The sequence below is a fragment of the Manis javanica genome, chromosome 4 (genome assembly GCF_040802235.1).
Source record: "Manis javanica isolate MJ-LG chromosome 4, MJ_LKY, whole genome shotgun sequence".
Taxonomy (NCBI): Eukaryota; Metazoa; Chordata; class Mammalia; order Pholidota; family Manidae; genus Manis; species Manis javanica.
This window is the reverse complement of record NC_133159.1, coordinates 36,576,998-36,598,264: the sequence shown is the minus strand read 5'-3', so window position 1 is coordinate 36,598,264 and position 21,267 is coordinate 36,576,998. Positions and strand designations below refer to the sequence as shown.

The window sequence follows — 21,267 nt, the reverse complement described above, 5'->3', positions numbered from 1 at the left end:
AATTTACTAAGAAGTAGCCCCTGAGTCGCGAAAGACACAAACATATTTGCGTAGGAATTTATTTAATACATTAACCACTAAAAGACTTGGGGACTATGCAGATTTTTTCGACATTCCTTTAGCGCAGTTCCTCTTCTTACCCACATCGCGGATGGTACTGTCCTAACTGCTGACCTTTTCAAGATGGCGGTCCGAGGATGTCACTGTCGGGCTCGCGCACCTCCCCAAGATGGCGGCGCCCGAGGCCTGGCGCGCCCGGAGTTGCTGGTTCTGTGAGGTAGCGGCGGCAACGACCATGGAGGCCACGTCCCGGGAGGCGGCGCCAGCGAAGAGCTCGGCCTCGGGCCCCAGCGCTCCCCCCGCCCTGTTCGAGCTGTGCGGGCGGGCGGTGAGCGCCCATATGGGGGTTCTGGAGAGCGGGGTGTGGGGTAAGTCTCGGGGTGAGGGGCTACTTCTGGCAACGAGCGGAGGCGGCCCAGCGGCCGGGGGCGCGGGGGGCGAGGCCGGGAGGCCTGGGGCAAGGCCCAGCCCGGGGCACGGGAAGCCAGATCGCTGGGCTGGAGCTTGGATTCCGTGACTGACCAAGCTGGGCAGAGTAAAGACGAGGACCAACCCGACAGGTGGACCCGCACCGCGGCCTGTCTGGGGGGCACGGCGCGGAGTGGCGGGGTGGGGGTGGGGGGGCGGTGAGGCCAGGAGGCCCGGTCTGGAGCGAAGCAGGCAGGGCCCGGGCGACAGAAACTAGACTGTCGGGTCGGGCGGTGGCCACCGAACTGACACTCAGGCTGGGCCGGCTGGGGAGTCTAGGATGTCGAACCCACGGGCAGGGATAGCCCTGCTGCTTGGGGGCGGGGGCCCGAGGTTGGGAGGCCCGGTCTAAGGCAAGGAGGCCAGGCCCTGGGCCACCTAACCTGATTGACGGCGCGGGGCCTCCGGTATCTGCCTGATAAACCACGGGTGCCGAGACTCCAGAGGATACGGCGATGGGCAAGGGTGGCCCAGTGGATTGGAGAGCAAGGGAATGGGGCTGGGGGATTGACGGAAAGCCTTGGGGCGCCGAGGCCTGCCCGACGGCCCAGGGCTGAACAGAGCGAACTGACGGCCGCGGCCTCGGGTGCCAAACTGCTAGAGCGACAGACTGACGGGCAGGGCAGGGAGTGCCTGAGGCCACTCGGATTGGCCTGAGCGACGAGGCAGGGCCCGAGAGCCGGTGAAGGGAGGCCTGGAGCGGGGTCCGCAATCGAGGGAGGCTCTGATGACGGACAGGCGGGAAGGGCCAAGGAGGCCCCAGGCCGGGCGATGGCCCGGGGATCCCAGACTGGGAGGGGGCGCGCCGCCGCTGGGCGGCCTTGGTCCAAGTGGGAGTGAAAGGAGGCCCAGGCCTGAGAGCGGCCGGGCTCAGAGTTTGAGGCACCCAGGGTGAGCAGGAGCAGCGAAAGCAGGAGGGCTGCGGCGCTGGGATGGAGAGCCGGGGAGGGCAAATCGACCAGCTCTGCCGAGGGGCCCGGGACTATGGAGGGCCGGGGCGGGTCAGGTAATGCGGGAGTGTAGGCCTGCCGCTGGGTGGGCGCTAGGAGGCCGGGCTGTGGGGTGGGTTCCGCCGGTCACAGCCTGGCAGCTGATGAGAAAAACTCCAGCCCGCTTTGTGAGGACTGATAGTGAGAGTGCAAGAGAGGAAAGTGAGGGCTCTGGGGGCCAGGCCTGCTGGCTCTGGGGACAAGGGAGGCCTTGGGCCTGACAGACGGGTGGTGTGAGAGGATGGGGTCTAGCGACCAGGACTGAAGTGGGTGAGGAGATCGCGGGCAGGCCTAGGGCCCCAGGAAAGAGGAGGGGGTGGCAGGAGAGAAGGCCTTGGGCCTTGGGTGGGTGCGTGGGAGTTGTCCTAAAGAAGGCCTCAGTATTTTGCCAGGAGGAAGTCCCTGGTAAGGTCCGGAGTGAGGGCTTGAGAGCCTGGGAAGGGCGGGGGGGTGGGGGTTATACCATGAGGAGGCAAATATGGAGGGAGAGCCCTGGGTTTTGGAAGTTGGGCCTCCAGGAATAAGCCCCAAGGCTGTGTAGAGTTGTTAGGAGGCACAGGGATGTGGGGAGGCCCTTGGTGAGGTGGGGGTAGGGCCCTGATCCTGAAGAGGCCCAAGTGACTTCCACACAGTTATGGAGAAGACTGAGAGATGTCCTCAGGCCTGGCGGAGGGACAGGATTGTGGGGTCCCTGTGCCAACTGCTTAGAAGAGAAGGGTCAGGCAGACCCATGGGGAATGGGAGAAAAGTTTCAATGGAGCTGGGCAGGGGCCTCAGAAAAGTTCTGGACAGGATTGGCTGTATCAGCATGGAGATTCTAGGATGCTAAACCTGGCTAGGAGGGAAGAGGACTGGCTCTGGGGGCCCAGGTTGGGAAGTGGGAGGCATTAAAGGTATAGACTGGAAAGAAGAAAGGAAAAGCCTTTGGACGAATGGAGAAATGAAGAGAGGAGTTAGTGGATAATAGGGGATGAGAATCTTTGTGGCAGTGAGAGGGGATGGCTAAACCGGAGGGGAGCAGATTGGAGGGAGAGAGGAACTCCTATGGGCCTAACCCAGGTAAACAGTCACACGAAAAAGCTGAATCAAGTTAGGCTTTTTGAAGGGCCAAGTAAGAGGCCTGCTAAGCAATGCTATTTTTGAGGAAGGTCTCAGTGTAGACTAACAGCCAGGAAAGGCTTCCTGAAGGTAGTGAATTAGTGTGTTGTGTGGGGGACAGGCAGGGAAAGTGAGTAGAGGCAGCAGGAAAGGATACAATGTAGAAATGCAGATAGGTGTGTTACACCATGAATGCCAGAATATGGAGCTTGGACTTTATCTCGAATGTTGTAGAGAGCCTTCATTGGTTGTAATAGGATGGGCAGTTAATGCTTTCATTCATTCACCAGGTACACTGAGTACCTACTACTTAAAAAGAATTGTACTAGACTCTTGGATATCAAGATTCAGTTGTTCCACAAGTAAAGATACAAGGAGATCCTGGAATGATTTTGAAAGATTTTTTCTTAGATATGCTATATCCCAGGATCTTAGACTTGTTCTCATTAGGGCAGAGGTGCTATTGACAGAATAATAATAGCCAACATCCGCAGAGCTTATTATGACCAGGTATGGTCTTAAAAGATTATAAGCACAATCTCCTTTAATTTTCATAACAATATTACGAGGTTATTACTATCTCCATTTTAAAATCGAAGAAATTGGGGCTTAAAGATGTTAATTTGCTCAAGTGTTCACAATTGACTAAGTGATACAATCAGGATTTCACCTGGTTCCATTTCTAGAGAGTAAACCATTTAGCCATAATACTATAATGCCTCTCAGATCTAGGGACGTCAGTAAGAACAGGTTTTGTTTTTAAGATATACTGAATTTAGAATGTAGAGCCTATTTTATTCTTCATAGGAAAGTACTAGTTTAGGGTATAGTGGGGGCCCAAAGGATGGAAGTGGCCAATCTGGAAAGGTGGGAAGGAATTCAGGCTTAATAAGGGGCATGTGATACTTGAAAGATGAGCAGTTGATATGCTGGAAGTGGCAAGGACATTTCTGGTGGAGAGAACATGACAAAGGCACAGAGACAGAACGCAGCACAACACGTTAGTTAAGTGAAAAAAAGTAGTTTAGTGTGGCTGAAGTATACGAGGCAAAGCAGGGAGCTGAAGTTTGTAGGGCCCAGATTAGGAAGGACCTTTTTATCGCACATATTCAATAGGACCTTTTAAGTGCAGAATGGTTCATTATGCTTGGGCAGAAGTGAACTGACCAGCTTCTAGATGAGCCTATCAGCTTACTTTGTGGGATTATCTCACCCTTGAAGATGTTCCTACCCCTGAAATTCCAGCTGTCAACTAAGTGGCTGAAGATAAGTTTACTAGAGTTTGCATTAGATTTAGGTTAGCTTCCACAGGTTCCATTTGTCAAATGAGAAGTCTGCCCTTCTGTTTTCCTTTCGGATAGAATAAATAATGTTTGGAACCCTGGGAGAAAAAAGTAAATTTTGTGTTTTGGTTTTTGTAGCCCTCCCAGGCCCAATACTTCAAAGCATCTTGCCTCTGCTCAATATATATTACTTGGAGAGGATTGAGGAAACTGCCCTCAAGAAAGGTGAGTGTCTTTCTGTCTCTTTCTCAGTCAGTGATTGTAAGCAAGTCACCGTGATGTTTTTCAGGTAAATATTACACCTGATAACCACATAGCACTTTTTGCTTTTCAAAAAATACCCTCATACCTACTTTATCTTATTTCTCACACTGCCCAGTGAAATACAAAGCAAGTATATGATCACTATTAGACTAATAAAAATGTGACCACAGGCACACAATAAGAAAGCCAGACTAGAAGCTGCAACTTTTGAATCTTAATTTTTCTATTTTACCAAGCTGCCTCCCAGACCCCTCACTGGACATATCTGTTAACAGCCTGATGTGCCAAGCACTATCCTAAGCACTTACCTAAAGAAACTCATTTAATCTTTTCAATACCTCTGTGAGGTAGATATCATTAACTATGTTTTATAGATAAAGAAACAGATACAGAAAAATGAAGTAACTTGCCCAAGGTCACAGAGTGTAGTTTGCTGATATTTAAAGCCAGCCAGTGTCTTTAGAGCCAGTGCTCTTTACTGCTCTGCTGTATTACTCCTGTGAACCCAGAGAAGGACAACACCAAAGGCTAATGTATTTCACTCATAGTGGCCAAGAGCAGCCAAGTAAATGTGCTATTTCTCTCTATAGGCCTCTCCACTCAGGCCATCTGGCGTCGTCTATGGGATGAGCTGATGAAGACAAGGCCTTCCAGTTTGGAAGTAAGTTAAGGCACCAGGTAGAACTCTGGCCTGACTTTGGCAGTGGAAGCAGAAATAGCAAACACATATAAGCTGGGTCCTGGTGAAGTGCTCGGGCAAGGAAGGAAAGAATTTGGGAAGGCTCTGATGGCTTGTCACAAGGTTTTCTCCCATTTGGCATTTATCATTGACTTGTGTACTGTGTTTGCAGGTTCACAAAATAGGGAAAGGTAGTAATCACAGTGGGTGGTAGAACACAGATTCAAAGAGGTCTTGCCAGGACTGGAGCAATGATTAGACTAAAAAGATGAATTTTTTTTTATTAAGATACCATTGATATACAATCTTAGGTTTCACATGACCAACATTGTGGTTATTACATTCACCCATATTATCAAGTCAGTCCCCAATGCAGTCACTGTCCATTAGTGTAGCAAGATGCTATAGAGTCACTACTTGTCTTCTCTATGCTGTACTGCCTTCCCTGTGACCCCCCTACATTATATGTGCTAATCATAATGCCCCTTAAACCCCTTCTCACTCCCTCCTCACCCACCCTCCTACCCCCTTCCTTTTGGTGGAGTCTTCCCTTCTTGGAGTCTGTGAATCTGCTGTTGTTTTGTTTCTTCAGTTTTGCTCTGTTATACTCCACAATGAGTGAAATCATTTGGTACTAGTCTCTCTCCTCCTGGCTTATTTCACTGAGCATAATAACTTCTAGCTCAATCCATGTTGTTGCAAATGGTAGGATTTCTTTGCTTCTTCTGGCTGAGTAATAATTCCATTATGTATATGAACCGCATCTTTATCCATTTATCTAATAATGGACACTTAGGTTGCTTCCATATCTTGGCTATTGTAAACAGTGCTGCAGTAAACATAGGGGTGCATATGTCTTTTTGAATCTGGGATCTTGTTTTCTTCAGGTAAATTTCTAGGATTGGAATTCCTGGGTCAAATGGTATTTCTATTTTTAGTTTTTTGAGGAACTTCCATATTGTTTTCCATAATGGTTGAACTAATTTACATTCCCACCAACAGTATAGGAGGGTTCCCCTTTCTCTGCATCCTTGCCAGCATTTGTTGTTCCTTCTCTGGGATGTTGGCCATCCTAACTGGTGTGAGGTGATACCTCATTGTGGTTTTAATTTGCATTTCCCTGATAATTAGCAATGTGGAGCACCTTTTCATGTGCCTGTTGGCCATCTGAATTTCTGCTTTGGAGAAGTGTCTGTTCATATCCTCAACCCATTTTTTTTTTAAATTTTGGTATCATTAATCTACAATTACATGAAGGACATTATGTTCACTAGGCTCCCCCCTTCACCAAGTCCCTCCCACATCCTCATTCACAGTCACTGTCCATCAACATAGTAAGATGCTGTAAAATCACTACTTGTCACCAAGTTCATAGTCACTGTCCTTCAACATAGTAAGATGCTGTAAAATCACCACTTGTCTTCTCTGTGTTGCACAGCCCTCCCCGTGCCCCCCCAACACTATACATGCTAATCGTAATGACCCCCCTCTTTTCTTCCCGCCCTTATCCCTCTCCACCATTCTCCCCAGTCCCTTTCCCTTTGGTAACTATCAGTCCATTCTTGGGTTCTGTGCTTCTGCTGCTGTTTTTTGTTCCTTCAGTTTTCTTTTGTTCTTATACTCCACATATGAGTGAAATCATTTGGTACTTGTCTTTCTCCGCCTGCTCAGCCCATTTTTTAATAGGGTTATTCGCTTTTTGGGTGTTGGGGCTTGTGATTCTTTATATGTTTTGGATGTTAACCCCTTTCGGATATGTCATTTACAAATATATTCTCTCATACTGTAGGATATCTTTTGTTCTACTGATGGTGTCTTTTGCTGTGTAGCTTTTTAGTTTGATGTAGTCCCATTTGTTCATTTTTGCTTTTGTTTCCCTTGCCTGAGGAGATGTGTTCAGGAAAAAATTGCTCATGTTTATATTCAATAGATTTTTGCCTATGTATATGATTTCATGACTTACATTCAGGTCTTTGATCCATTTCAAGTTCACTATTGTGTATGGAGTTAGACAGTAATCCAGTTTCATCCTCTTACATGTAGCTGTCCAGTTTTGCTAATACCAATTGTTAAAATTGCTGTCATTTCTCTATTGTATATCCATGGTCCCTTTATCATATATTAATTGGCCAGATATGTTTGAGTTTATATCAGGGCTGTCTGTTCTCTTCCATTGATCTATGGGTCTGTTCTTGTGCCAGTACCAAATTGTTTTGATTATAGTGTGGCTTTGTGGTAGAGCTTGAAGTTGGGGAGCACAATCACCCCAGCTTTATTCTTCCTTCTCAGGATTGCTTTGGCTATTCAGGGTCTTCCGTGGTTCTATATGAATTTTAGACCTATTTGTTCTAGTTTGTTAAAGAATGCTGTTGGTATTTTGATAGGGATTGCATTGAATCTGTAGATTGCTTTAGGCAGGATGGCCGTTTTGGCAATATCAATTCTTCCTATACATGAGCACAGGATATATTTCTATTGGTGTCTTAAATTTCTCTCATGAGTGTCTTATAGTTTTCAGGGTATAGGTCTTTCATCTCCTTGCTAAGGTTTTCTCCTTGTTTTATTCTTTTTGATGCAATTGTAAGTGGAATTGTTTCCCTGATTTCTCTTACTGCTAGTTCATTGTTAGTATATAGGAATGCCACAGATTTTGTGTGTATTAATTTTGTATCCCACACCTTTGCTGATTTGTTAGTTGTAGTTTTGGGGTGTATTCTTTAGGGTTTCTTTATGTACAATGTCATGTCATCTCCAAACAGGAACAGTTTAACTTCTTCCTTAGCAATCTAGATGCCTTAACAAGATGAAATTTAACAGAAAAAAACAACTCTTCCCTTTAGTCTAAACTCCAACAGTGTGACCTCAGGGTAAGAGGTGGAGGGATCACCATGGCTTAGTAACAGCTTGTGTTAAGAAGATTAAGGAGGTTTAGTTGACCATGGTGAAGCCACTCATTTAATGACTGTACCCTGAGCTATGTGAATTAATATAATTTAGGCTGAAGGACCAGGGGGATTATAGACCTGCCTGGCTCTGCAGTGATCAGGCTACCCCTGGAATATGGAGAAAGAAGTCAAAGCTACATCATGTGAGTCACAGTTGGAAGACTGGAGATGATTTTCCCAAAAAAGAGAAGTCTTGGGAAACATAAACTGTTTAGAAATATGAATGGTTGTCACATGAAAAAGGGATGAATAGACTTTTCCTGGGTGGAAGCTAAAGGAGGATAAATTTTTGCTAAGCTGAATGTAGAACTTTTAAACTCTGAACTTACTGGTGATGAAACAAGTTAATTCCAACAGTAATAAGCTTCCCATCACTGAGTCTTTAAACAGAGTATGGATAACTACTTGACACAAGGGTATTAAACAGGAAATAAAGCATTGTAAGAAAGGTTGGTCAAATAGACTTTTAGGGCTTCTTTTAGCTCTGAGATTCTGTTATTCATTGGTCCAGATATAACTCGCTGGAGCTCTCATTTAAGCATAATTTATTTTGCTGTTCCATAATTAGGTGGCAGGACCGATTGAGTTCAATAAGCAATTACTGAAACTTAACACATACCATGTCTAATGCTAGATATTGGAAGTACACATACTAATCTTGAGGAACTACCAGTTTAACGGAGAAATCTGAAAACAGATACATCATTTTTGGTAGGATAAGTGGTGTGATAGAAGCAAGGAGATTGAGAGAGAAGGGAGCAGGAAAGTTTTCCTAGGAAATAGTATTTAAACTGGGCTTTATGTGGTGAATGAGGCCAAATGACAATAAAGCAAGCTCTTAGCAGGAATTGGATATTAATTTCTGGAGATGCACTGGGTTCAGTAACATTGAGTTCCATATCCTTCAGCTTTTCTACTTTCAGATCTGGACACAATCCCTGGAGTTCAGTATGGTGACAGTGAGGCCCAACAAAATCCTCAGGGACTATGTATAGGATTTAGGTCTTGTGAGAAGTGGACATAAGAACATTAGAAAACAGTAATGGCTTCCTTCAACTTTAAAAGAAACATGAGATTCACTTTGTCCCAGTGTTTCCGAAGTAGTATGGTTGACCAACAGATGATGGAGATTGTGGTATCTTTCTCTTGGAGCAAGTTTTTTCCCAACATTATCCCAAGCCTTCCTGGAAAAGAATGTTATTATGTTTTCTTATTTCAGAGCATTTCAGAACATTTAGGAAGCCCCATGCTAGGCAGCCTAACAGTCACCTAGGCAGAAGTCCCAACTTGAAGTATATCCATTGCAGAGGTTATTTTCTGCTTCTCACTTTCACGACAGGAACCTTCACTTCATTTGTAATTCAGAAACACTTACTGAGTGCCTGCACAGTTCCAGGCACTATGCTAGATTCTAGAGATACAAAGGTAAGCAAGATAGACATAGGCCCTGGTTCTTATAAAGCAATAGCATTTCAAACTGTATAGTACTAGAGTGTGTGCATTAATAGATCTGTAGAATAAAATAGGTATTCTGGAGACAAAGCAATGGGGAAGTGAAGGATTATTCAATAAATGGTTTTCTACCAATTGGTCAACCACTTGGGAAAAATAAAGTTAGAGCTTCACTTTACAATAAACTTCATTTCTATATGGATTAAAGATTAAATGGTAAAAAGTAAAAGCACAAAACAACTAAAAAAATAAAAGTGACTGGTTATCCCAAGGTAGAGAGTGCTATTTATTTATTTATTTATTTATATTTTTTAGGAGAGCCAGGGAGAGGCTTTTATTTAGAAATAAAGTGAAAAGACAGAACTGGCTCATGCCAGGAGGGGACAAGAGAGCCTGTAGTGGTGCGTTGTCCAGGGGTTTTATAGACATTTGAGGATTTGGGGGAATGTGAAAAAAAAAGGCTTAGGGGTATGGACTTGTTAAGTGGTGTGGTCCCTGAATATTTAGAATTAACACAAGGAATTTCCCGCTCTGATGATTTCTCCCTGAGATACTGGCATCTTGGTCTGTGAGCATATCAAACACTGCCTGCCCAGCCCCCAAGGTGGGCTGAGGTATTGTCTGTTTGCTAAAGAGTAAGTGTGGGGAAGTTGGGGTTCCTATGGCCAGGATCCTCACTGAACTTAAACCACTTGATGATGTAACTGGTTGCTAGGCTACTGCTTCCACACCCATAGGCAATAAGCTATTATTGCACTACAGAGAGAGCTTGGCCCAGTACTCTGGGCAGACTCTAGTGCTCCACCTATCGCCAGGAGAACAAACCAGGTAATAAACCCTTTCACTCCAAAGAAACGTTCTACTGTCATTTCTTTGGTCACACTGAATCCATAGTGAACTTGCCGGGGGCTGAAACCCATTGATTGGCAAGACAGTAAATTAAGAATCTTACTTCTTAACTACCTGGGTATTAAAATGCAATCTTATCTTTAAGGTGGAATCCATCTTGCCTTTTACTGCTGTTTACAGCTGGCCCTGCATGCTAAATTAGTTCCCCAGTTTGCAAATCACCTCATCAGGTCTGTAGGAGGGAAGACAGCACATAGGCCTGGGCCTTTTAGCATGCTAAAGTGAATCTTACACATGATTACAAATGATCAGCATAATAAAAACATGTGCTACTCTTCTTTACCTGGGGAATATTAACTGATCTCACTGAAGAATGACTCTAGAGCTTAGAGAGTGCTAATTATTAAATGGACAGAACAAAAAAAGAAAATATGGATATATTTGACCATAAGAAATGCCACCTTGTAAACACAATTTAAAACGTACATAAACTGGGAAAGAATGTTTGCAACAATATTTGCAAAACAAAGGGCTATAGAGAATAAGACAGGCAAACATCCCAGTAGAATAAAATGAGTAAAGATTTGGACAAGTCACAAAATATATAAAAATCTCCCATAAAGTGAGAAATGTTCAATTTCATTAACAATAAAAAATGGGGAACTAAAATCGAACCTCTTAAATGAATAAAGTCTTGTTTTGGTTTTGTTTTAATAGGTAATTCTAGGGGTGAGTGAAACTTGCATTTTAGTATGCTCTTGGTTGGAGCAGAAATGTTTTAACTTCTTGGAGGGCAATCTGGTAGTAATTTGCAAGAATCTTATAATATTCAAACTCTTGCTAGAAATTCTACTTCTTAGAATATGTAGTATATAAAAATTGAAATACCAATGAAGACTTGTTCATTACAGCAAGCTTAATATATCTAAAAAAATCTAGAAACAATTTAAATATTCGATACAGGAATTAATATAATACATCCATATTTTCAAAATATTAAGTCCTATTCAAAAAATATTTAAATATGTGGTAGTAAAAATGTTTAATGACATGGTGGTATAATGTTTAAAAAGCCCAGCATTTGCAGCTGTTCAGAATTGTCTCAGTGTTATAAAAACAAATATCTATAGCAGTTCACACATACCTATATACTCCAAAGAATTGGTTACACACAATCTTTGATTTATCTTTTCACAAACAATATTTCTGTTAGCAGAAAAACATAGTAGATAATATATAGTTTATAAACATTTGCTGGCTCTAACAGTTTAGTATAAGAAAAATATTTAGCTCTCCCTAGTTTATACACAGACTATTTCCTCTCCACCAGTGCCTGAGCTACCAGCCCATTGCCAATGTACCAAGTGTTGTCCTGGTAGGCAAATGTCATTTCATCTCTTTGGTAGTGCCTCATTTCCCACGCTTTCACCCAAAAAAAAGTATTTAAATCACTTTGCATTGTCTGAACGATAGTGTACATGTCTACAAAATGAGGCTTGGACTAGATCTAAGCTATTTTTCAGCTTTGAAGTTTTAGCATAGATTCTCCTAAAGGTAATTACAGAATAAAATGCAGTAAGCTGCTGTCTGTTCATTAATTCATGAGAAAGAAACCACTGAGATAGTTATAACAAACTTCACATACTCATCTAATCCTCACAATTCTAATGTAGGTATAGTCATCCTATTTTACAGATGATGAAACTCAGGCAGAAAGAGGTGAAGTGACAATTTTCTAGGGTGATTTTTCAGATAAAGAAAAATAATAAACTTCATGACCAAGCATCTAAGAAAGAGAAAGAGGTGAAGTGACTTGCCCAAGGTTACAGTTTGTGAATGGCTGACTTAGGATTCAAGTTGAGGCAGCCCAGCTCTCGAGTGCATGCTCCTAATCACCATGTCATGCTGCTCTCACTGCAGCTATCCTGTGTCTGTCTGGGGTGTTCCAATTTCAAATAATCTTTCCCATTGTCTTCATCAGGCAGTACAATGTCTGAAAAAGCCCAATACTGTTATCTAAATTATATATTATGTATTCCCAAGGTCAGACATATAGCCACAATATCTTGGTTTACCTCTTTGTCCATATTTTAGGCCCAGATTTTAAAATAAATATCTGACTGTCTCACTGGTGAAGTTGAAGCCTTGGTAGGATTTCATGCAAGTGTTTTTTGGAGCTATGAGCATGGGTCAGGAATGTATAGGAAAAGTGATAGAGTAAGATAGAATTTGATAGATTCAGGAATATCCTCTCTGCTTCCACTTGATGCTGAGTAGAGATTTGGTTGCCAGATACTTTTTCCTACTCTCCTACTGCCCTTACACTGCTCCTGGTTAGAGAGGTCCTTCTATCTTGTTGCTGCCATTCAGTTAACCCAAGCACAAGAAATCAGTCCTAATTATTACCAGTGCAGGCAGTCATAGGGAATACAGCTGATGCAAAGGGAGTGACACTCCTGCCAAGAACCTCAGATATAAATTGAGGGTCCCTCTGGTATAAGAGAATGCACGAGGGCAGGGTAAATACCAAAGAGAAGTGTCTTAGTCTTGGAGAATCTCAGACCCCCACTACCTTTGCTTCAGGCTGGTTAAGTGCCCTGTTTGGTTCTGCTTTCACCAACTCCACTTCACATTGTCCATTTTTATTATCATTAGTAGCAGCAGAAGTAATATTTTGTATTTTACAGTTTACAAAATGCTTTAACTTGCACTGTCTCATTTGATTTTCACAACAGACATGTGAAGTAGGTGATATTATCTACATTTTACAGATGATGAAAGGTTCAAAGAGGTCCAGAGTATAGTAGCGGAGTTGGCACCTGTATCAAAGTCAGCAGACTTTCTACTGTACCTTAGGAGATAATGGGTGCAGGTGTGCCTTTTTGGGGTAGGTAGAAATAATTTCTAACCTCTGATATATATCAGAATAATCTAGGGGAGGTTTAAAAAAATAGATGCATGGTTCTTACACCTCAGATGTAACAACAGGTACTGAGTTAGTGTACCTGGCATATTCAGAGTTCTTGTAAATGTATCAGCATAGTCTGAAGTCTCCTATCAAAGCAAGTAACTATTGTCTGGGAGAAAACATCTATGATTTGGCCTCTGCTCTCCAGTAATGTCTAATGTAGTTGGGATCAGACAGGTGCACATGTAAAGAAACACCACCATGAGACATGTCTACCAAAATCTAAGACCTGAGTTGTCAAGATTATCAGAATCATCTCACAGAAGAGGTGGGAGAATAGGGGTACAGAAAGACAGACACTGAGACTAACAGCCGTGGAGAGAAACAGCCTCAAAGAAGGAAATGTAAGTCTATGTGGTCTGGCAATGGTGAACATTTCTGGCAGATGTAGGAAAGGACATAGAAGGCAGTTTTGGGTCAGCGAGGTGACCAGTATGGCCAGAGCCAAGCAGTCACATGAGCAAGATGTAGAGATAAAGTTCCTCAGGTAGGCAGAGGCCATGTTGTAGAGGGCTTTCCCTGCCAGGCTGAGGAACTTCACATTAACCCTAAGCAATGGGAAGAAATGTTTTTGGGGGCGGGGGCGGTGTGTGAAGGCATTTAAAGCAGGCATGTCTTACAAAGATGAATCCAGTGGACTTGGGCAAATGTTTGTGAAGGGAAAAAGAGCAATCAGGAGGCTAATGATGAAGTAGTGTGAGATGTTAAAGTGTGAATAAAGATAGTAGTGGCAAGAATGGAAAGTTGGGATCAGGTTCTAGAAACAAAGAGAAGAGTTTTTACAGGATTGAGTGACTGAATTGAGACTCACTATATAACAAAATAGTCTCTGGAACCAAATTTCCTGAGTTCAAATCTTGACTCTGTCAAAAACAGAAGAGTTTTTACAGGATTGAGTGACTGAATTGAGACTCACTATATAACAAAATAGTCTCTGGAACCAAATTTCCTGAGTTCAAATCTTGATTCTGTCACTTACCTGTGTAACCACAGGCAATTACAACCTTTGTGCCTTGGCCTTCTTATCTGTAAAATGAGGCTAATAGTATGCACCTCAAAGATGTGAGGATTAAATTAATTTGTATAAATTATTTAAAATGTTGCCTGGCTTGGTAAATAATTAGCTATTAGAAGCTAACTGGGGTGACAACAGTGTGAGTATACCACTCTTAGCATCACAGCTGTCTGGCATGTTCTCTGCTTTCAGAGCGTGACCTGTTGGCGAGCCAAGTTTATGGAGGCTTTTTTTTCCCATGTTCTGCGTGGAACCATTGATGTGTCTTCTGACAGGCGTCTTTGTGACCAGCGTTTCTCACCTCTCCTGCACAGCTCCCGCCATGTCCGGCAGCTCACCATCTGCAATATGCTGCAGGGTGCAACTGAGCTGGTGGCTGAGCCCAACCGCAGGGTTCTGGAGACCTTGGCCAGTTCCCTGCACACCCTCAAGTTCCGCCACCTGTTGTTTTCTGATGTGGCTGCTCAGCAGTCACTTCGGCAGCTGTTGCATCAGCTTATTCACCACGGGGCTGTCAGCCAGGTGTCTTTGTACTCCTGGCCTGTGCCCGAGTCAGCCCTCTTCATCCTTATCCTCACCATGAGTGCTGGCTTCTGGCAGCAAGGCCCCGGTGGCCCACCCTGCCGCCTCTGCGGAGAGGCCTCCCGGGGCCGGGCCCCATCCCGAGATGAAGGGTCCCTTCTGCTGGGCTCACGCAGGCCTCGCCGGGATGCTGCTGAGCGATGTGCTGCAGCCCTTATGGCCTCCCGACGGAAGAGTGAAGCCAAGCAGTCGACCAGAGCTGCACCTGCCACGCGGGTAACACGCCGGAGCACACAGGAGAGTCTGGCAACAGGCGGGACAGACCCTAAGAGGGAGCTGCACCCTCCAGCCACCTCCCATGAGGCTTCTGGCCCCAAGCGGCCACCCTCTGCTCCAGCCACCACCTCCTCTGCCTCTGCCTCCTCTTCTTCCACATCCTCATCCAAACGGGCTTCAGCTAGCTCAGCCCCACAGCCTAAGCCCCTAAAGCGTTTTAAGCGAGCTGCAGGGAAGAAGGGTGCTCGCACCCGTCAAGGGTCTGGTGCAGAGTCTGAAGACCTGTATGACTTTGTTTTCATTGTGGCTGGTGAGAAGGAGGATGGGGAAGAGATGGAAATAGGGGAAGTGGCTTGTGGAGCTTTGGATGGATCAGATCTCAGCTGCCTGGGGCTTCCAGCACTGGAGGCCTCCCAGCGATTCCGCAGCATTTCCACTTTGGAGCTATTCACAGTTCCGCTTTCCACGGAGGCGGCTCTGACACTGTGCCACCTGCTGAGCTCCTGGGTATCTTTGGAGAGCCTCACACTCTCCTATAATGGTGAGTGCCCTGAAGGGAGAGAGTTTGGATCTCTCAGCAGTGCCAGTTGTGTGTCCAAATCCTGTGGAAGGGAATAGGGAGTATAATCAGGAAGCTGGAGATGTGACTCTACCTGCCTCAAGGGAAGCAGGAAGGCACATGTACGAAATAGTGGCAGACCCAGTGCTGTGGAAGATGAACAGGAGTCTGTAGGCTTGATTTACATTTGGGAGCAGGGGTTCTTGAGGGGCAGTGAGAATCTCAAAAATGAGTAAATTTTACATAGGGTAGGCAATCCTAGGGCAGGCAGGAGTAGAATAGTGTTTACAAGCCCAGCCAAGGCTAAGGTTGGATCCCACCAATTATATGAAAGCTGTACGGACAAGGTTGGGACACTTTTCTTTATGAGACTGGCATCCTGCAAAGCAGTCCTGTTTTTTTCCATGTGGCTGTACCCAGCTATCCAAACTTCAACTCTGGTCAAATCCAGCAATCTGCCTAGGTTGCTGAGGGCTGCTAGAGAAAATCACACAACTGTGCAGAATGGTGCCAGTGCACATGCACAGTCATTAATCTCATGTGAGTCCTGTTTACATCAGTTCCCATTCCTCCGGTACCACTTCCAAACTCATTTCATTTTTTAGCAGATGTGCTCACCTCCTATTTCAGATGAAATAAAAGCCATCACACATCTACTTCAATTTATCAACCAGCCTATAAATTCTCCTACACCTGTACTCTTTACCTTCTTCACAATCGGAGAGATAACCATCCTATCTAAGGCTCACTCTTCCTGTGCTCTGGATCCATACTCACCTTAGGAAAGCTTGTTTCAAGTCTATATTAGTCTTAGTAATAAGAGCTAACTTTAATATATTGGTTAGTACATATCTGGTGTATTTTAAGTATTCTCATATTAGCTAATTTAATCCTTGCAACAATCCTGAGGTCAAGAAACTTGCCAAGGATTAACCTAGTTAGTAAATTGTAGAGCCAGGATTCAAATCAGGCAACCTGATTGCAGAATTCATGCTTTTAAACCACTAGTTAATGCTGCATCCCTTCTCTCGAGTCTCTCCCCCATTTAAACATTGTTAGGTATCTACCAAATATTTATCACCACCTCCATCACATATTAACTACTGTCTTATTCTCTCCTGCCCTTTACAGATCCCCTTAAGAGTCATCTGTGCTGTCTCCTCTCTTACAGCCCACTCCAGCCTCACTTAACACACCCACTACTGCATTGAAGACCTAGGTCACCAAGGTCCTCCATGTTGCTAAGTCCAATATATACTTTTCAGTCCTCACTTTACATTGAACTGTTGGCAGCATTTGCAATTAAACAGTCTTTTTCATGAAATACTCATTTCTGCTACCTCAAAATATTCTGATTTTTCTCCTCCTCTGGACATTACTTCTCTTACCTGTTAATGTTCAGAATTCATCAGAGCTCTACTTTACCTGTGCTTCCTTGTCCATTCCCTTGGTTTCAGAGGCCAGCTATGCTGAAGATTCCCCATTCTATGACATTAGCCCAGGTCTTTCTCCTAAACTCTTGACCCATTTATTCAGCTGATTACTAGATATCACTTCATAAACCATAAGCTCCCATCCTGAATGATGTATACTGATCCTCCTTCCATTCTCAATCAGTGAAAGCACAGGTGACTCAGTTGCCTAAAAGAAACCTGGATTCTTTTACTTCATATACAAGTACCAGGTCTTATCTTTACAATCTTCCTCTCAAACCCACTTCTCTTGTCTCCACAGCCTTAATGCAGGCTATCATTACTTCTCACCTAGATCTATCATTTTAACAGTTCTACTCTGTACTCCCTGTACAACCCATTGTCTACACTGCAGCTTAAGCGTTTTTTCAAAAATGTCGATCTGTCACTCATTCATTTAAAAAACCCCTTCAGTGGCTTCCTGTCACCAAGCTTTTGACTTACAGGTCTTTCATGTTCTTATCCATTTACCTTTATAGTTGTATCTTGAACACTTTCCCCTCTCATTTTTTACACATCAGCCACACTGAATTTTTTTTCTAGTTCTTGGAGCTTGCCACTTTTTCTCCTTTAGGCTTTTATATATGCTGAGTTCTCTCTGCCACAATCACTTTTCAGCCTCCTTTAAGCCTGTGTCCTTCTGTTCTTTAGGACTCAGCTAGAAAGCCTTTACTGATGTAAGCTGGCCTGGGGTGTTAAATACCCACCCTTTGTACTTCACAGCACTCTCTTCCCTGTTCCCATCATGTTTTTGTTAACAGGCTATATAGTCACGAACAAAATCTGCTACTACTGTCTAGTAAAAACCCCTATTTACTAGGTGCCACGTAAGGTTTAATTGAATAAATAAATCAACAAGAGCCTGTTCAGTCCCAGGGGAGATCAGTCCAAGTAATTATTTGCTTTGTGGCATTAAGCAACTGCCCTAGCCTTTCTGGATCCTACTTCCTTCTGTGGAGAACATGGTTCTTTTTCTTTTCCATTTCCACTCAGTTTTATCTTTTAAAGTATTCCATAGTGGGCCATTGTCACTCCCCTGCTTAGTTTTTAGGTTTCCCAAGACCTATAGGAAAAGTCCAGAGACCTCTGCAGCTGTCTGGGCCTACCATTCAGCTGGCAGCCATATGCTGCCCTGCCCCATCGTATCTTCTGTTCTGTGATTCTGCCCTGACCGATGCTTGAGGGCATGGCCCAGGACAGTAGACATCAGTTTTTCTGGCTGCCTGAGGGAAAAGCAAGTCAATGGATGGATGAATAGCTGAGATAAGTGATTTTAAACAATCTCATCCAAAGCTGGAGAGATTTGGTAGTTAATAGAAATATTTAGAGTTGTCTCCAAATATTATCCCTGCTGACACTCCACATGACCGATGTAATCTCTTTCCTGCCATAGGCCTGGGCTCTAATATCTTCCGCCTGCTGGACAGCCTGCGGGCCCTGTCAGGCCAGGCTGGATGCCGCCTCCGTGCTCTGCATCTCAGTGACCTGTTCTCACCACTGCCCATCCTGGAGCTGACACGTGCTATTGTGCGAGCTCTGCCCCTCCTGAGGGTCCTCTCTATCCGTGTCGACCACCCCAGCCAGAGGGACAACCCTGCTGTGCCAGGGAATGCAGGACCCCCTAGCCATATAATTGGGGATGAGGAGATACCAGGTGAAGCACTGTGTGTGTGTGTGTGTGTGTGTGTGTGTACATGCATGCATCTCTACACAGATGTACAAGTGCATTTCTGTGGAGAAGGTGGGAAGACCTCTAATCCTGGCCTGACACCACTCATTCCTGGCTTGCCTGAGACCTGCTTCCTCTCTAGACTACCATTCTTAAAAATAACCATGGGCTGGACAGGGTCCAGACCACAAATCCAGTAGGGAGTGAACATGGCAGATCAGTCTCCAGAAAAGGGGTCTGAACCCAGAACAGAACTGTCTGTTAGGCTTGATTAGGTCCCCTTGCTGTATGTTCCCTTAGTTCTTGTAGGTCTCCTATCCCACCATTCTGCATACCATGTATTTGCCTGTGACTGAGTAGTCTAGTCTTAGGCCTGGACTAAAGGCTCCATAAGGACAAGGTCTACATCTCCTATTTAGTGCTCATTCCCAGAACCTACCACAGTACCTAGCATATAGTGGGCACTCAAGGGAAAGTAGATGAATGGTTTTTTAGTGAACCCCTCAAGGATAGGATGGGAGTGAAGTAGAGATGGCCAGCTGGAATCTTCTCTCTGCCATATCTAGAAAACTGCCTGGAACAGTTGGAGATGGGATTTCCACGGGGAGCCCAGCCAGCCCCACTGCTGTGCTCTGTCCTAAAGGCCTCCGGTTCTTTGCAGCAGCTGTCCCTGGATAGTGCCACCTTTGCCTCTCCCCAGGATTTTGGACTTGTGTTGCAGACACTCAAAGGTAGAACCCAGCTAAAATGGTAAAGGGAAGAGAGGAGGGGACCTTGCACTGTTCTCTGGGAAAACTAAAGCATATGGCCTTTGCCCCCATCCAGAGTACAACTTAGTCCTGAAGAGGCTGAGCTTCCATGACATGAATCTTGCTGACTGTCAGAGTGAGGTGCTCTTTTTGCTACAGAATCTGACTCTTCAAGGTGAGTTCTTCATCCAGTTCTCACATGGCTCTGCCACTGAATGAACAAGCCACTGTTCTTTTCTTCACCTTATGTCCTCAGCTATAAAATATAGAACCTATATGACCTTCCTTCTTAAAGGTCCCAAACTCAACTCTTTCTACACTAAACATGGGAAATTACTCACTTTCAGAGTGTCTCAAGCAAGTTTTTCTTACCTTTCAGTGGCTGGCAAAAATGATGGTAGTGGGTAGGGATAAATGTGCTATGTCAGAGTCTCCTCACAGACTTGTCTCTAATCCCCACCCTTGCACAAAGGGTGGTCAGTGGATAGAGGGAAAGAAGGAAGTGAGTGGAGAATTGTTCACGCAGAGAACCTGCCTACAGTGAACATTGAGGCTCAGTCTCTGGTTTGAACCCTCATTTAAGAGGTCTCACACAAATTCCTTTCTCTTTCTGGGCTTGTATAAAATCTTCACACCACTTGCTAAAGGCCAACTCGGGCAGGAGGGGCAGCACCAGTCCTAATACAGCCATCAGAATTTATTCTAATTTCTCTTGACAGAGATTACCTTCTCCTTCTGCCGTCTGTTTGAGAAGCGCCCAGCCCAATTTCTGCCTGAGATGGTTGCTGCTATGAAGGGCAACTCCACACTGAAGGGCCTCCGGCTGCCAGGGAACCGCCTGGGTGGGGAAAGGGTCCTGGGGAGGGGAGGGGGAAGGGGCCAGTCCTTTGACCTACAAACTCAGTGGTTGAAGGCATGAACCACTCCCACTGGGAGCATGGGGGTTGGAATTTAGATTTGTGCTGTGGCTTGAGGAGGCTGGGCTTCCCAGCTAGACTTGGGTTGGGATGTCCTTGTTCTCTGTTCTTGGGCAGAGATTACAGGTATTTCTTCCCTTCTCCCCAGGAAATGCAGGCCTGCTGGCCCTGGCAGATGTTTTCTCAGAGGATTCATCCTCCTCTCTGTGTCAGCTGGACATCAGGTACATGTGGGCAGGGTAGAGATAAGGGATGGAGCTGCAGGGAGATAGACCAGGGATTAGTTGTTTTCAGGGTATCTAATTCATCTCACCCCTACCAGTTCCAACTGCATCAAGCCAGATGGGCTTCTGGAGTTCGCCAAGCGGCTGGAGCGCTGGGGCCGTGGAGCCTTTGGTCACCTGCGCCTCTTCCAGAACTGGCTGGACCAAGATGCAGTCACAGCCAGGGAAGCCATCCGGCGGCTCCGGGCCACCTGCCATGTGGTTAGCGACTCATGGGACTCATCCCAGGCCTTTGCAGATTATGTCAGCACCATGTGATGGGGTCCTTGTGTCACAGGCCCATGCTCAGTACCATCAGCTTGCAGGGGCTGAGGCATGGGCTGCCCAGAACTCCCAACCACCAGTTCTTTCTCTTTCTGCCACCTTTTTTCTTTTTTCTTTATTCCCATGTACTGAGGTCCTGGAGGCCTTGATGAGGTCCAGCAAAGGCATTCCCTCCACTGGGTTAAGCCTTTGCACCCCTTACTCAGTATACCCTGGGCCAGGTGATAGTGGTCATCAGTCACTGAGGATAGCCCTCCTCCTCCCCCAGCCCTGGGCTTCCTGCTCTCTCCTCCACCGGGTATCCAGGCTTTAGAGTGCCCACTACCAGGCCTCTTCTCTGCTGGGCTCACCATGCTGCTCCCAGGTCTCAGTCCCTTTCATACCTTTATTCCTTTCTTTTTTTTTAACCAAAAAAGTTTTTCTTATAAAATAAATTTTGGGCAAACATCATGCAGCCCTTCATGATTTTTCTGCCAGAGAACAAA

The 21,267-nt window shown here is 45.0% G+C and overlaps 1 protein-coding gene across 3 annotated transcripts; it reads left to right on the top strand.

Annotated features, from left to right (window-relative positions):
• Nucleotides 1–191: 191 nt before the first annotated feature.
• LRRC41 (leucine rich repeat containing 41) lies at nucleotides 192–21,232 on the top strand. 3 transcript variants are annotated; one of them, XM_017649741.3, is made up of 10 exons: nucleotides 198–428; nucleotides 4,037–4,123; nucleotides 4,753–4,823; nucleotides 14,263–15,409; nucleotides 18,293–18,553; nucleotides 19,135–19,299; nucleotides 19,394–19,492; nucleotides 20,037–20,159; nucleotides 20,383–20,458; nucleotides 20,557–21,232. In XM_017649741.3, exons 1-10 carry the CDS (start codon nucleotides 230–232, stop codon nucleotides 20,774–20,776), a joined length of 2,448 nt encoding a protein of 815 aa, XP_017505230.1. In that variant the 5' UTR covers nucleotides 198–229; the 3' UTR covers nucleotides 20,777–21,232. The 3 variants fall into 3 exon arrangements, with proteins under 3 accessions (XP_073089958.1, XP_017505230.1, XP_017505231.1); XM_017649742.3 differs by lacking the exon at nucleotides 198–428 and adding an exon at nucleotides 596–620; XM_073233857.1 differs by lacking the exon at nucleotides 18,293–18,553 and having other exon boundaries at nucleotides 192–428.
• Nucleotides 21,233–21,267: the final 35 nt, after the last annotated feature.